This window comes from Rattus norvegicus, chromosome 8 (assembly GCF_021556685.1).
Source record: "Rattus norvegicus strain SHRSP/BbbUtx chromosome 8, alternate assembly SHRSP_T2T, whole genome shotgun sequence".
In the NCBI taxonomy this organism is placed as follows: Eukaryota; Metazoa; Chordata; class Mammalia; order Rodentia; family Muridae; genus Rattus; species Rattus norvegicus.
The window spans coordinates 50,327,467-50,341,482 of NC_141541.1; the positions used below are offsets into that span (position 1 = coordinate 50,327,467).

Sequence of the window (14,016 nt, forward strand, 5' to 3'; positions counted from 1 at the left end):
TGGGTTTGCTCACTGTGGGGGGTGCTGCCCCTGGGCTGGTGGTCCTGGGTTTGCTCACTGTGTGGATGCTGCCCCTGGGCTGGTGGTCCTGAGGGTTTTTTTTTTTTTGTTTTTGTTTTTTTGTTTTTTTTTTCCCCGGAGCTGGGGACCGAACCTAGGGCCTTGCGCTTGCTAGGCAAGTGCTCTACCACTGAGCTAAATCCCCAACCCCGGTCCTGAGTTCTATAACGAAGTTTCTGAATAAGCTGTGAGGAAGGAGCAAGCCAGTAAGCAGTGCTCCTCCACCGCCTGCCTCTGCAGCAGCTCCTGGCTCCAGGTTCCAGCCCTGACTTTTCTCCGTAACAACAGTGTAGATGACAAGCGGCTTTGGGTCTTTAATCATAACAACAGAGAGCCTGGCTAAAACTGTGACACATGTGACCCCAGCACTCAGGAGGCAGAACTGATGCAAGTTCAAGGTCAGCCTGTTCTACACTGAGGATCCAGCCCATTTGGGGAGATTTACATAAGCAAATACTACTACTACTACTACTACTACTACTACTACTACTACTACTGATAATAATAACAATAATAATAATAATTTGGTTTTTATAAAAACCAAAAGCCATGAACATATATAGTACGGAAAAGATGTAAAAATCTGTTTTTTTAAAAAGGTGTTTACCTGTATTACTCACTAAAAATGCAAACTGATCCACTTTAATGCCCTGAGAATAAAGACTGGCAATACTGTGGGGAAAGCTGAATTCTCACACTAGTAGTGGGGCTCTAAAACAATACAACTGCTCAGGAATCCAGTTGACAATTTCTTATAAGAAATCAGACATAGGGCCTGGAGAGACAGCTCAGCACGTGAGAGCACTGTCTGTCCTTCCAGGGGACACAGTTCAATTCCCAGCACTCATACAGAGGCTCGCAACTGTCTGTAACTCCAGATGCAGGGGTCGCCATGCCCTTGAGCACTGCGTGTTCAGACACACAGGCAAAACATCTGCACACAAACAAAACAATTTAAAAAGTTTAGACAGATATCTTCCCTACCTGCACTGAGGTAAGCAGGCTGGTGGAGCATGCTTCTAATCCCAGCACGTGGGAGGCAGAGACAGGTAGATAGATCTATGAGTGTGAGGCCAGCCTGGTCTACAGAGTGAGTTCCAGAAGAGCCAAGGCTACACAGAGAAATCTTGTCTCAAAAACTAAAACAAGAACAAACTTTAAAATGTCCTAAAACCCACAACAGAGAACTGACTGGGCTGTTCCCTGCCATGGGCAGGCCTCTCCAGTCTTAGCTTTTGCCAAATAAACTTCTGCTCCAGCTGCCAGTATCGCTCAACTAAATTCTTCAAGGAGAAAGAAATAAGCAAGAAACCCTGAGAACATCATGATGCCATGATCCCAATACATATTGATCAGTAAAAAATGAAAACATGTTAGGGTGGGGGGGTGGCACATGCCTTTTAATTCTAGTTCTCTGGAGGCAGGTCTTTGTGAGTTCAAGGCCAGCCTGGCCTACAGAGCAAGTTCCGGGATGACCAGAGTTACTCCTAGAAACCATCTTGAAAAACAAAACAAAACAAAAAAAACCAAAACAAACAAATAGCAACAAAGTATGAAATGAAAACACAGGTTCACACAATGGTTTGTTCACAAATGTCTGTAGTAGCTTTATTCAAAATATTCCCACACTAGAAATAACCCAAATATCTATCAAGAGATACACAGATTAGCCAATAGTAGTATATTACTTAGTATAATAAGTATATCATAATAGGAATACTGCTCACCCAGAAAAAGGAACAAGCTATTGATAAATACAACAGCACACATGTCGAAACATGTTAAGCTAAATAAAACTTCAACACAGGAGTGTACCTCATCTGACACAGTCCTGAACTTCAATGAAATAACAGAACAGACAAAATTAATCCTGAGAGATAGAGTAGATGAATGACTACCTGGGGTGCATGAGGGGGGAGGGGGTGACCCACTGACTGCAGAAGGAGACAGTGCATGTGCTGGTGGACGATCTGCTCTGTCTTGACTGGGACTGATGTTGGCACTGGTATAGAAATGTCAAGGCTGAACTGTACAGTTAGGACGGGCACATTTAACTGTATGAAAGCAGTCACACAGCCAGAGCAGAAGAGTCAGAGCCCAGTGCCCACCCTAATAGACGGAAGTGCACTAAGTTTCTATTTGTTTCTTTAGCAGCATGCGGGTCAGATTTTCATCCAATGAATGGCTGAGTAAAATTGTAATATTCAAAGAGACAGCCACAGACATGGAGATTAACAAAAGCCATGCAATAAGCTGGTTCCACCAGAGGGCACGCACAGCTTCAAGCCAAATGACTAACTTCTGATAGACAGCATCCCACTGTCAGGTGGTTATCTCTGAGGGATGGGACGCTGTCCAGGTAGTCGAACCCAAGTCTGACCAGGGGGCTAAATCAAATGTTAGGTCTCTTACCAACTTTAAGAAAATCTCATTATAAAAAGGCAAATGGTTACAAGTTCATTACAAGGATTTGACAGATTCAACTTAGGAGTTCACTGTTAAAGAAACCGGAATATAGCTTATTTTTAAACTCTATTGCACTTAGAATTAATACAAACTTTCAACTTGACGTCAGAGGTTAGGAAGAAGACATTTTTGTCAGGCTGGGGATGACTCTAGGGGCCTTAAACCTGCCATGCACACACCCCTCCATTAGGTTACTTCCTGGCCCTGAACAATTATCTATGCGGTATCTTCTTCACAAAGCAAATACTTATTAAAACAAGTTTCTATGAATACTTTTCCTCCTATACCAAACCCTGGTAAAGCCTGGGTCATACATTTCCTGTCCTTCTTACATTTATTCTATTTTAGGGTGAAGACGGGCTTCTATTTTGTCTCTCAATTTTACTATAGGCTGGTTTATGACACATTTTTACAGAGCGCTGCAGTGACAGAAATACTAGAAATTTCACCTCATTAGAGAAAATGCACAGTGAGCAGTGTGCTCTTTTCAATCTTACGTACATATTTCAGTAACTCATCTCTTTTTCACCCTCCAGCATGAGGGGAAAGCAGGCTCCTCCACCGGACTCCTACCGAGGGCCTAGCAGAAGACTGACCTCGATTATCAAGGAACCCAGAAAACAGTAGCCACCGTACTTGATCCCATTGGGCAGCAGTGACTCATCCCCGGGAGGGAGAAGGCAAGGCTGCAAATGCCACCTGCTCTGACTCACATTTCCCAACTTGAGGCTCTCAGGGACTCCTGAGGTGAGGCTGATGGCTAACCACTCACGTATCTCTGAAATTTTATTTAGCTATTCTTTAGTGTACACACACACACACACACACACACACACACACACACACACACACAAAAACACTGCATTTTATCATATCCTCTCTGCCATTCTCATGCCTGCCTTTTCCCCAGGCCCCTCCTCATCCCTCTCCAATCTATATTCTTTTTCTTTGTAAGCCAGAGTCTAATCAGAGCAGGCCCTGGTCTGTGCAGAATCTCTAAGTGCAAAAGTAAGTTAGAGATCGCACCACTGCAAACAGACTCTTCCTTCCCTAGCAATCATGAACTGTCAAAAGCTCCCAGCTAGAGGTGGGACCCTCTGAGCCCCTTACCCCATCCATCACCCCATCCATCCTGGAATGCTGACTGGCTGGATTATGTGCAAACACAGCTACAGTGAGTTCACAAGCTCAAAGGCCCCTCATGTCCAGCATCTTGCAGCATCTTCCCTGGTCTCTGCTCTCAATCTACTTGCCGCCTCTTTCTTAGTGGTTGGGGCGATCAAGATGTCCTATTCAGGGTGTGTGTGTGTGTGTGTGTGTGTGTGTGTGTGTGTGTGTGTGTGTGTGTGCTCCAGCACACTTGCACGTACCATTTCTTGACCTACTATCAAACAGTGTATCTTAAGGATCATTTTGCATGCACAGTGCACTGCTAAGTGTTAGGTGTCAGATTCACCCAACGTTCTCATCAGTCCATGTCTTAGTGATGCTGATGTACTCAAAACCCAGGGTCCTGGTGGGTGGTATATCCAGGAAAAAGGGCGTCTAGATTCTTACATGGAACCTCTTTACTTCCTGTTTCCACTTCCTCAGAGCATTTGATAAAGTCAACAAACAAATGGGAAGGAGATGGCTGTAGTGACTGACATTTGCGTCCAGTGCTGTGTGACTCTGAGCATGTGGGATGCTCTGTTTTTATAACCCGTATCATCTCTGTGCCTTCAAGGTGACCCCCGTGGATACAAGGGATGCTTTGTGCTATAACATTTATGTGGATGAGAGCAGTCATGATCAACTTTTATTGTTTTTTTTTTTTTTGCATAAGTAGCCATTAGAATATCTTTATACAAACATCTTCTCCCCTCGCAAATGCACTTAGCTCAAAACACCCACCTTTTTTCATGTTTTTCTGCGGAGGCAGTGGAGAGAGAGGAGATGGGAGATGAGGTTTGAAAGTGTTCCTCAGGTAGACTAAAGTACTTGGCAATTATTCCCTTCATTAAGAAAGTCAGCTTTGTAACTGAGAATCCATTAAAAGTACAGTGTGTCCACTTTATTAAAAAAGGTGTCACCTGGGTGCCACAAGCTCATGTCTAGCATTATCCATTCATTGCTGCAGGGTTTTTAAACAGTGTTTCAAATGACACACACCAAGCTGGGCAGTGTGGTGCACACCTTTAATCCCAGCAGAGGCAGGCAGAGCTCTGAGTCAGAAGCCAGCCCAGTCTACAGAGTTCCAAGACAGCCAGGGCTATGCAGAGAAACCCTGTCTCGAAAAACAAAAAAATAAAAAAGGTGACACTCACCAAGATCTTGAATTAAATAATCTCCTGTCTGGACTCGTGGAAGAGCTGAATAATAAATTACCATTTATTTATTATTAAAATCTGATAATGCCCCAGAGAGTAAGGTGCCTATTATAGGAAGAAAATATAATCTTATTACACCAGCCATTAAGTAAATCATATACATTGCCACTCATGTATCATATCAGCCTGCTTGGACTGCTGTTCCTTCGTGGATGAAGTCTGCAAGTCCCAGCCCTGCTGTAGAGCCAGCCGCTCCCTGACTGGAGCGTCTCCATGGTCGGCTTTCCTGGCTAATCTCAGTATTGTTAAGCACAATGGTTATTTTTTCCTTAATGAATATGAGTGGATTAAGGCAAAGGGACACAGACCAGCTTCTTCCTATCATATTGAAAGATGTTGTTGGGGCTGTACAGGCTGCAGACCAGCTGGCTGGAAAGACACAAGTTGTCCCCGGACCAATGTCGGACAATTAACCAAGAGATTACAGTGCTGCCAGGGTCTTCCCGATGTTGACTGTCAGGACCTTTCCTCAGCGCAACACTCAAGCACTCTGACATTCAAATGGCACCACTTATTCGCTATGTATCTCGACTGTGTGCAGATTACTTTCTTATTTAAAATAGTTAATGATTGGGAAATCATCTACTCGTTCTTTGTAAACTCCCCATTGCATAATTTTTTGCTTTTGCAGCCATTTTCTGCAAGGCTGTTGGATTCTTTTTCTGTCATGTTCTTCACGTAACTATGTGGTCCTTTCCCTTCGAAAGAGGAAGGATGTTTAAAAGAGCCTCCGATTCTATCCCACAGTGTGAAGTACTGCCCATAGTTATAGTCAAAGAGCATGTGGTGGTCTGTGTGATGAGCCGACCCGTTAATGAACGGCCTGAAGATCTGGGGAACCCGGAAGTCGCCATCATGAATAGAAATTGTCCAGACATTAACCAAGACATATAAACCTAAGTAGACCACCTTGTGCAGCGGGAAGACAAAGGGGTAGATATGGTAAGGCAGACTCTGAAGGAAGCCGTCCACAGGGTGAAAAGCATGACTTGCGAACGGTGTGGGGATCTTCCAAATATGATGAGGTTTATGTATGTGCTGAGGAAGAAAGGGATAAGGTTAGACCCATGTGCTGCACCTGAGGCAAGAGCAAGCTCAGCTTCCACTGCTGGTATAGACGGAACTAACTGGACTTGGCAAAGTCACTCCTTCTTTATCTGCAAGTTTGAAATTGTAAGACAGTCCATACCCACGAAGAAAAATATAAATACCATGCGCGTGGGACCTGATGGCTATGGCTAGAAGACTCGGACATTTATACAGGCAAGGGAAGCCCTTAGAATCTGGGTACAATGGTATGATACTGAAATGTGGGACATCGCCCCTGCCGCTCCTCTTTGAATGACTCTACCTTATAGAGCAGTCTGTGGTGCAGGCCCCTATGAATCCAGTAGATCAACATGTCGGTGAAGAAGAGGAAGGAGATCACGCTCATGATGAGATGAATCCAGCCTGAAAGAGACCACACAGAACAAGTCGGCGTTGGGCTCCAGGGTCACTGTTCCCTTTCCACAGGTCCCCATGCAGAAGGGGACCCTAAACTCAAACACGAGCTACTCCTTACAGGTTCATCTCCCTTTGCTACCCACAACTGGTTACTTTCCTCCTCTTCCCTTCCTCCCCCTCCTCCTCCTCCCCCCCTTCTCCCCACTCCTCACAAAACAATTTGAGACGTTCTACCTTTCATTACTTTTGAAATATTTAACTTTTACCTGCTATGCAAAACCATAAAAAATGCCCAGATTTTTTCATTTTATTATTATTATTATTATTATTATTATTAATTATTGCTTTATTTTCTGAGACACAGTTTCTCTGTGTAGCCTTGACTATCCTGAAACTCTCTATAGATCAGGGTAGACTTATACTCAGAGATTCGCCTGTCTCTGCCTCCCAATGAAAGGGGTGGTACCAGGACACCACCAAGCTCTGGTATTAACTTTATTACTTTTCAATTATGTGTATGTGTGTGCATGTGAATGCCAGAGGCTCTGGCTCCCTGTGGCTGGAGTTACTGGCAGCTGTGATCTACCAATGTGGGTGCTGGGATCTGAACTTGGGTCCTCTTAACTGCTGAGCCATCTTTGTGGCACAAGTATATCTTAATTAAACTACAAAGAAGCCCATGGGACAGGACAGTCCCACTGGTTTCCTTCACCTCGGCTTTCCTAAGCCTTATCACTGTACATGACCTCCTTGCCTGGAGCTTAATTTCCCACTAAATACCTTAACTCTAGAAACTCCCTCCTTAATGAGCCACTTTCTGGGCTCTCCAGCCTCATGCTCCTGGGACTTTGTCCACCTGGCCGACGCACTCAACCTCCCCCCAGGGCCTATGGCCCCTTCCCCCCCCCCCCCCCCCGACTCTGGCTCACCCTGTTCTCAGTGTCTACAATTCCTTGTCCTTGATTTTGCTCATTCTCTCACGCATTATCTTCTAATCAACGACCTCCTGCTTTGAGAGCATCCTCCGATATCAGCACACCTGGGCTCAAGCCTCTGACTCACCATCTATTTGCTTACGGACACGTTCCTGACTCTCTCTTCCCTGCTGCGTCCCTTTCTAAGAGCAGCCAGGTAATATGGACCTGGGATCTCAGCACTGGTGAGTTAGAAACAGCCAGTCACACTGGACAAATTAGTAAACTCCAAGCCAATGAGAGACTCTGTCTAGACTTGGCCAGGTGGTACAGCCCTTAATCCCAACACTTGGGGAGGCAGAGGTGGATGGATCTCTGTGTGTTTGGGGCCAGCCTGCTTCTCCTTAAGTGAGTTCCAGGCCAGCCAGGGCTACAAATCAAGGCCCTGTCTAACCACAAACAAAACATACAAACAAACAAAAAACAGAAGGTAAAGAGTAATCCTCAAGATGACATTTGAGCATTTGAGGTAGCCCTTGGCCTTTTGTGCACAGGTGCTCTTAGAGCCTCCTGGTATCCGCTCACCATTTGGAAAGTCTCCTATGTCATCATAGAGTTTGCTGTAACCCCTCAGCTCCAGCAGGAACAATGACACAGTGGGGATGCTGATCCAAGGCAAAGACTTGACAGTGAACATGATCTCTCGAGAGACTTGATTCTGCAGATCAAAGTTCCAATTACTTTAAAAAGTCACAGAAATCAGTGGATTTTTAAATGTTCTGTCTGTTCTTGGGATCTGGTGCATGTCAGGCAAGAACTCTACTACTGAACTACATTCCTACCTCTCAATTTTTTCTCTCTTTTCCTCAGATTTTATTTTTAATTAAGTGTATATGCGTGTGTCCATGCATGCGTGCGTGTGGGTGAGCATGTGTGTAAACAGGAGCACGTGAGCACACTGTCTGCAGAGGCCAGAAGATCCCGGAGAGCTGGCATTCCAGGCAGCTGTGAGCTGTCAACGTGTGTGCTAGGTACCAAACCTGGGGTCCTCTGCAGAAATAAAATACAGTTAAGCTCACGTTTCAGGTCCACTGAGTTCTCTTTTATACTAAAAGGCTTACTTCCCAACCTTCTCCCGTGAAGAGCTGAATGTACAGAAACGTGGAAGGAATCATTCCTTGACACCAACCAAAGCAGCAAGCACCTTCCCTTCTGAACACTTCTCTCTTCCTCACCAAAGCTGTCTGCTGAGTTTCTGTGTAAGGAATAATCTTCAGATGAACTTCCCTCCCCAGCTCCTCTCAGTGCGGGGGTCTGACCAATGCCAGAAACAGTCTCAGAGAACTGTTCCAACCTGACGAGGATCAAATCTCAACTGCTGAACGTGGATCCCTGGGTCAGCCACAGAGAAGCACACACGACAAAAAAAACACCCTTCAGTTTGCAAAAGCTAGAGAGTAAAATATCCGCACGAGAACAGTAATTATAAGACTCCATTCATTCACCAGGATCGGCAAAACCGTTCTCATCTGTGTACCAGGTGAAGTAAGATTCCAGGCTAATGGAAAACAACAAGATCCCCGTCTTAGAATGCAAGAAGGGAAGAGGTTATTAATCATTACAAAAATAGCCAACCCCTTTACGGGCTTGATTTCAAAATTTTTATTTACATATCACTCAAAAGATTCACGGATATAGCATCTTTTTTATGGTAACCGAAGCTGGAAGAAATCTCTTACCTTTAAAAACTGTGGGTGTTTCATTAATGAATGGTCATAGACAAAATAATAGCTAAGGGTCGCGCAGAAGAAGTAGAGGATGTAAGCACCCAGGTTGGTGACAACCAGGAGACTAACAGTTTGTCGGATGATGTTGTCCTCGGGCCATGTGGCTGGATACACATAGGGAGTGAAGAAATAGTAGTCGGCAGCACTGAGAACCAGGTCCATTGCAGTCCCTGCAAGACAAAGGGATGACAGTTCACTCCTCACCTGTTTCTGCAAAGCTCTGTATACAGTTTCCACTAAGAACAACCTTATGTGGTATGGAGTGGCCACCAGCCTCTCCAGGTGCGATCTTTGGCAGCAGAAACAATATCAATGTATCATCCCTGACCTCTTCCTATTTTCAACATTGTTGCAACTAGACATTGGTCACACGGCAGGGTCAGGATTCCCAAAAGATGGCATAACATGGTACAAGATGCCTTTGGATGGATTTCTTGTCCGTTTATCATCCTAAGATCTGGTGTAAGCACTAGTCATTACCACAAATGACTTGTGTGATTTCCCATGAGGGTTTGCAACCTAGCTACCCATTCTACCATACTATCCTCACGCACACTCGCTTAATGACTTTCCAGCAGTTTCCCAATCATGCCACCAGGAGCAACATGATCAATGTTTAGCATTACTTCAACAGTAGCCTCCCTGACGGGGTTAAGTATCAATGTCTTTTTTGTGTTGGGCTGGGGAGATGGCTTAGTCAGCCAAGTGAAGAGCAAGGCACGGTGGCTTGTGTCTAAATAATCCCATTGGTGGCAAGATAGGAAGGAGAGACAGGAGGACCCTGGAACTTCCTGGTCAGCTAGCTCAGCCTACCTAGGAGAACTTTAGGCTAATGAAAGACACTATGTCACATAAAAGATGAAAGGTGCCCAGAGACAATAACTGAAGTTGTCCTTAGACCTTCACATGTGTGCACATGCATGCATGTGCACATGTATGGGGGGGTGGAAGGAGAGAGAGAGAGAGAGAAAGAGAGAGAGAGAGAGAGAGAGGGGTAGAGGGAGAGAATCTTCCAATTATTGTTTACATGATAAACATTTCTTTATAAAATTTATTTTTATTGGAGTTGGGGATTTAGCTCAGTGGTAGAGCACAAGGCCCTGGGTTCAGTCCTCAGCTCCAGGGAAAAAAATTATTTTTATTTTATGTGTGTATGTTTGCCTGACTATTGATGACATGGGTGCACATGCCTGCAGAGGCTAGGAGTTTATATCGACTCCCCTGGAGCTGGTGATTGTAAGATGCCTGAGGCGAACAGTGGGCGCTGGACTTGGGTCCTCTGCACATGTTAACTGCTGGGGCCTTTCTCTCTGGCCCTACTAAACATTTATTTATGCTCGTCTCCCAACATCATTTTGTGCAAGGAGTAATTTTGAGAATAGATCTTTATGGGTGAACTATCCTATTGTGATTGCCAGGCCTATGCTAACTATGTAGGTAGTATATAAATGCTTGCTTTTCTAAGCACAACACTGCTTGGTGAGAAAGGCTGTCTTGTAGTTACAGTGCAGGAAAAGAAAATGCTATAAGCATCCTTTTCAGCATGAAGTTAAGGAGAAGAATGTACAAAAGACTTGTCTGGGTATAAAGAGTTCTCAAGGACCTCTAACTAGACTTTCAGACATTTTCTACTGTTCCTCTTTCTTTAATTCTAACATCTCCCTTCTTAATGCACCTATTACAGTGCACCGGCCTCCTAACACAATTTAACAGTCCCACAGTTATGCCAACTGATTTCAGGATCAGCGCAGCCTCTGTTGACGCCTGTCTACTTTTTCATTGTCAAGCCTACTTCATGAAACACGGCTGGCGTTTCATTTTTCTCTCCTAGGCCATATTTTCGTAGTCACTTCCAGTTAACTGTCAAACTGTTCGTCTCCCCAATCCGTAAGTCACGGATGGTGTTAGATCCTAGGCTCATTCTATAGGATGCATCAGACACACAGCACACACCAGCATCCCCCCTCACTACTGTCCTGTGCAGGAGTGACAGCAGCTCTATCCTTGCTGCCGCCCACAGGCTGACTTCAGACATTTCTGACCCTTTCCCCACCTCCAGAAGACACAGGCAGGAATACCTGGTATGTGACCCAAGAAACAATGGTTGTGTCAGCAGTCACTTGGTGTCAGGATCTACCATCAGATGAGTTCGAGGGTTGAACCTATGGGGAAAGAACAAAAGAACTATTTGGATCTCAGGACTTCCAGGCTTTGACACAGCCACTGCTCCTGTATTAAGTAAACCTTCACAGGCATGATCCGCTCACCGCTCTCCACAGGTATCGAACTGCTTTGTGCATCCTCAAGCAAAGGACGACAGTGCCAATTTCTCCACAACCCCTAGAGTAGCTTCAACACTAGTTGAAAGAATATCTTGGTGCATACTGGCTCCATATTTACCTCGAGTATAACTGAGCACAACTTCATATGTTTGTAACACATTACGCATTTACTGTATCATGCTCTGTCTCTAACCTTTGGTCATTTTCACCCCGGATTTTTCAGCTTCTTCATTAAAAACCTTCCCTACCCCTCCCCTTCTCCCTCCAGCTCATTCTGTAAGCCACATTTCCTCTACAGCTTCCCAAGTGGCCAAACCCGTAAGTCTTGCAGCATCAACCCTAGCTAGGAGTTGTTTGCTAAGGAACTAGCCCTTTGCTCAATGTTTTCTCTCATTTCACCATGAAAAAATTAATTTACATTAAATGTTACGTGCTCATTTCTCCATCATATATGCCACTGGTAACTAAAAAAAAAACAAAAACAAAAACACAATGTAATCGGTATCAAGTGCTATACAGTGATAAACACCCACATGTTCACATAATTTTGTACATAATTTTAAGGGTTCAACCCCTTAGAGTCAAAGAAAAGCCATGGACCCTAAGTTAAGTAGGTAGTTTTGCTGGAAACTGAAGTTTACTTTAAATATTATACTACCTTTGCAGAGAAAAAATTTCTTTTCTTTAAAACATGGTTAAAAATTAAATGGGCCTGCAGTGTAGTTCAGTGATATTCCTTCTGCCTCATGTGTCCAAAGCTTTGGTTCCTTCCCCAGCATCAGATAAATAAGTAAACAAATAAATAAATAAACACACTATTATGCATAAGTGACTTGAAACTATTATATTTTTAACTAAGAAAAAAAAGCACAGAAACAAGAGCTATCATTTATATATTTCAAAAAAAAAAAAAAACCAACCCACTATATATTATTTTAAGCCCTCCCCCACTCCCACCCTCTTTGGCTATGTGACCTGGAACTTCGATTCTCCTGCTTCAGTCTCCCGAGCTCTTGGATGCCCTGCCACACATCTCATCTGGCCTTCACACATTTAGAGAGGGAATGGAGAGGTTCTCCCATCTACAAGTCTATAAAGTGCGTACGTGTATAATCTTAGTACACAGGACGCTGAAGGCACAGTGAATTAACTCTGTTCTGCGAGGAGCAGTCGAGGCAAAGTAAAGGCCAGCGCCTGTTTTACCATGCACTACCTCTCCAGAGTCACACACACAGAAAGGGAAGTCTGAGTTCTCCACATTAATTATATTAAACGACGAATGCAATAAGTCGGCAAGAGAGCAAGGGTCACAAGGCAAGCCCTTTAACACAACGATGGATGGCAGTGCAAACTCAGCAAACACATAAAGTGTTCAGTAAGTAACTTGGCCGCCGCGGAGGCCATGTTTCCACTTGTACCACCTTCCAGTTTACTCGGCAATTAAAGCAAGGAGGCCAGTATGTGCGACTTTTTAATGGTGCTTAAAGTGTGCATGCTGCCGCTTGTAGTCTTCAAAAAGGCAGGGAGTGCCGGCCCATCACCCCTTCCTAGGTCGCAGTAGGACGCTGGTTCACAACCTTGTGCCTTCTCCTGGAGAAGCCGATGTCAAAGCAAAGCACCAGCGTTTCCCACTTCACCCCGGATGTGGGGTCCACAGCAACCTCTAGCACTGGCGGGAACCCAGCTCTCCTGGGCCAGGGTACTTCCCCGCCCCCACATAGCCTTGTCCCCATCGCAGGCCCCAGGGCTCAAGGTGTCCACCAAGCCATCACCCCTCCATGCTACCTGCGTTTTTAGCAGGGACGGTCACACACAGCTGCGGAGGATGCCATACAAGCGCCGGGCACCTGAGGACCCCTGGCGATCGCCCGCATGTCCTCCCACTCACCGCTGCCCAGCTGCCAGCGAACGGAACCTACCTGCCAGGCCCAGCAGCGCCGTAAGCCGCCGCTATACCGCCTGCGGAGTACCGGAGCTGAAGAGCCGGAGACACCGCCCGCTCAGCAGAGCCCCGCCCACATGCAGGCAGCCCGCCAATCAGCGGCCGGCGCCATAAGCTGATGTGACGGCGGATCGCGCGACTCGGACCCGCGCGGTCGCCGCGGTCACGTGGTAAGCCGCGTACGGGCCCCGCCCCCATCCCCTCTACCCGGACTATTCAGGCACTTCTTGATGCTGCTGCAGGCTGAAGTGAGTTTTTCTTCCCACTTTGTTCCCGCCTGGCAAGTTTATGAGAATCGTGCATAGGACCCGGGATGAGTGCAAAATGACAACCTGAAGGAGGATTAATGACGCTTCCTTTGACGTTAATGGCAGAGTCATTTGTCCCGTTCCTGTGGCTCAAACATTCATCAACCCGCACTTAATTTTTTCACTTTCCTGCAAGTCCTGTTATGCAGCATTAAAATATGTAAATTGAAAGTTATGTGTAGCAGAGTAAATTTTAAAAGCAGAGTAAATTTATTATCGGCGATAAAAAAGAAAAAAAAGATTATGATCTGGCCCAACCAGTTTACATAGGCAAAGATAGGGGAGAAAAAACAAATGAATTTAAAGTTAAAATTGGCTAATTACGACGGGGAATCTAGACAGCAACACACTGTATAAAATTCAAGAGCTCCCTAAGGTGAGCAGTAGAGATTAGCAGTAGCGACCAAAATAAAAAGAAATTAAGAAGAAGAAAGGCCAAATG

General features: G+C 45.1%; 1 protein-coding gene across 2 annotated transcripts; it reads right to left on the bottom strand.

Moving 5' to 3' along the window:
* Positions 1-4,311: 4,311 nt before the first annotated feature.
* Sc5d (sterol-C5-desaturase) lies at positions 4,312-13,295 on the bottom strand. 2 transcript variants are annotated; one of them, XM_087560086.1, is made up of 6 exons: positions 13,110-13,295; positions 11,121-11,204; positions 8,995-9,212; positions 7,841-7,973; positions 6,247-6,347; positions 4,312-5,933 (listed from the first exon to the last, which is right to left on the bottom strand). In XM_087560086.1, the coding sequence occupies exons 3-6, from the start codon at positions 9,202-9,204 to the stop codon at positions 5,478-5,480; spliced, it is 900 nt and encodes a 299-aa protein (XP_087416212.1). In that variant the 5' UTR covers positions 9,205-9,212; positions 11,121-11,204; positions 13,110-13,295; the 3' UTR covers positions 4,312-5,477.
* Positions 13,296-14,016: the final 721 nt, after the last annotated feature.

Coding starts and splice junctions, on each gene's coding strand:
- Sc5d (XM_087560086.1), bottom strand. CDS start 9,204: ATGGACCTGGTTCTCAGTGCTGCCGACTACTATTTCTTCACTCCCTAT. Junction 6,348..7,840: donor CATAGGAGACTTTCCAAATG/GTGAGCGGATAC, acceptor GGTCTCTTTCAG/GCTGGATTCATCTCATCATG. Junction 5,934..6,246: donor ACCACAGACTGCTCTATAAG/GTAGAGTCATTC, acceptor TTTCTTCCTCAG/CACATACATAAACCTCATCA.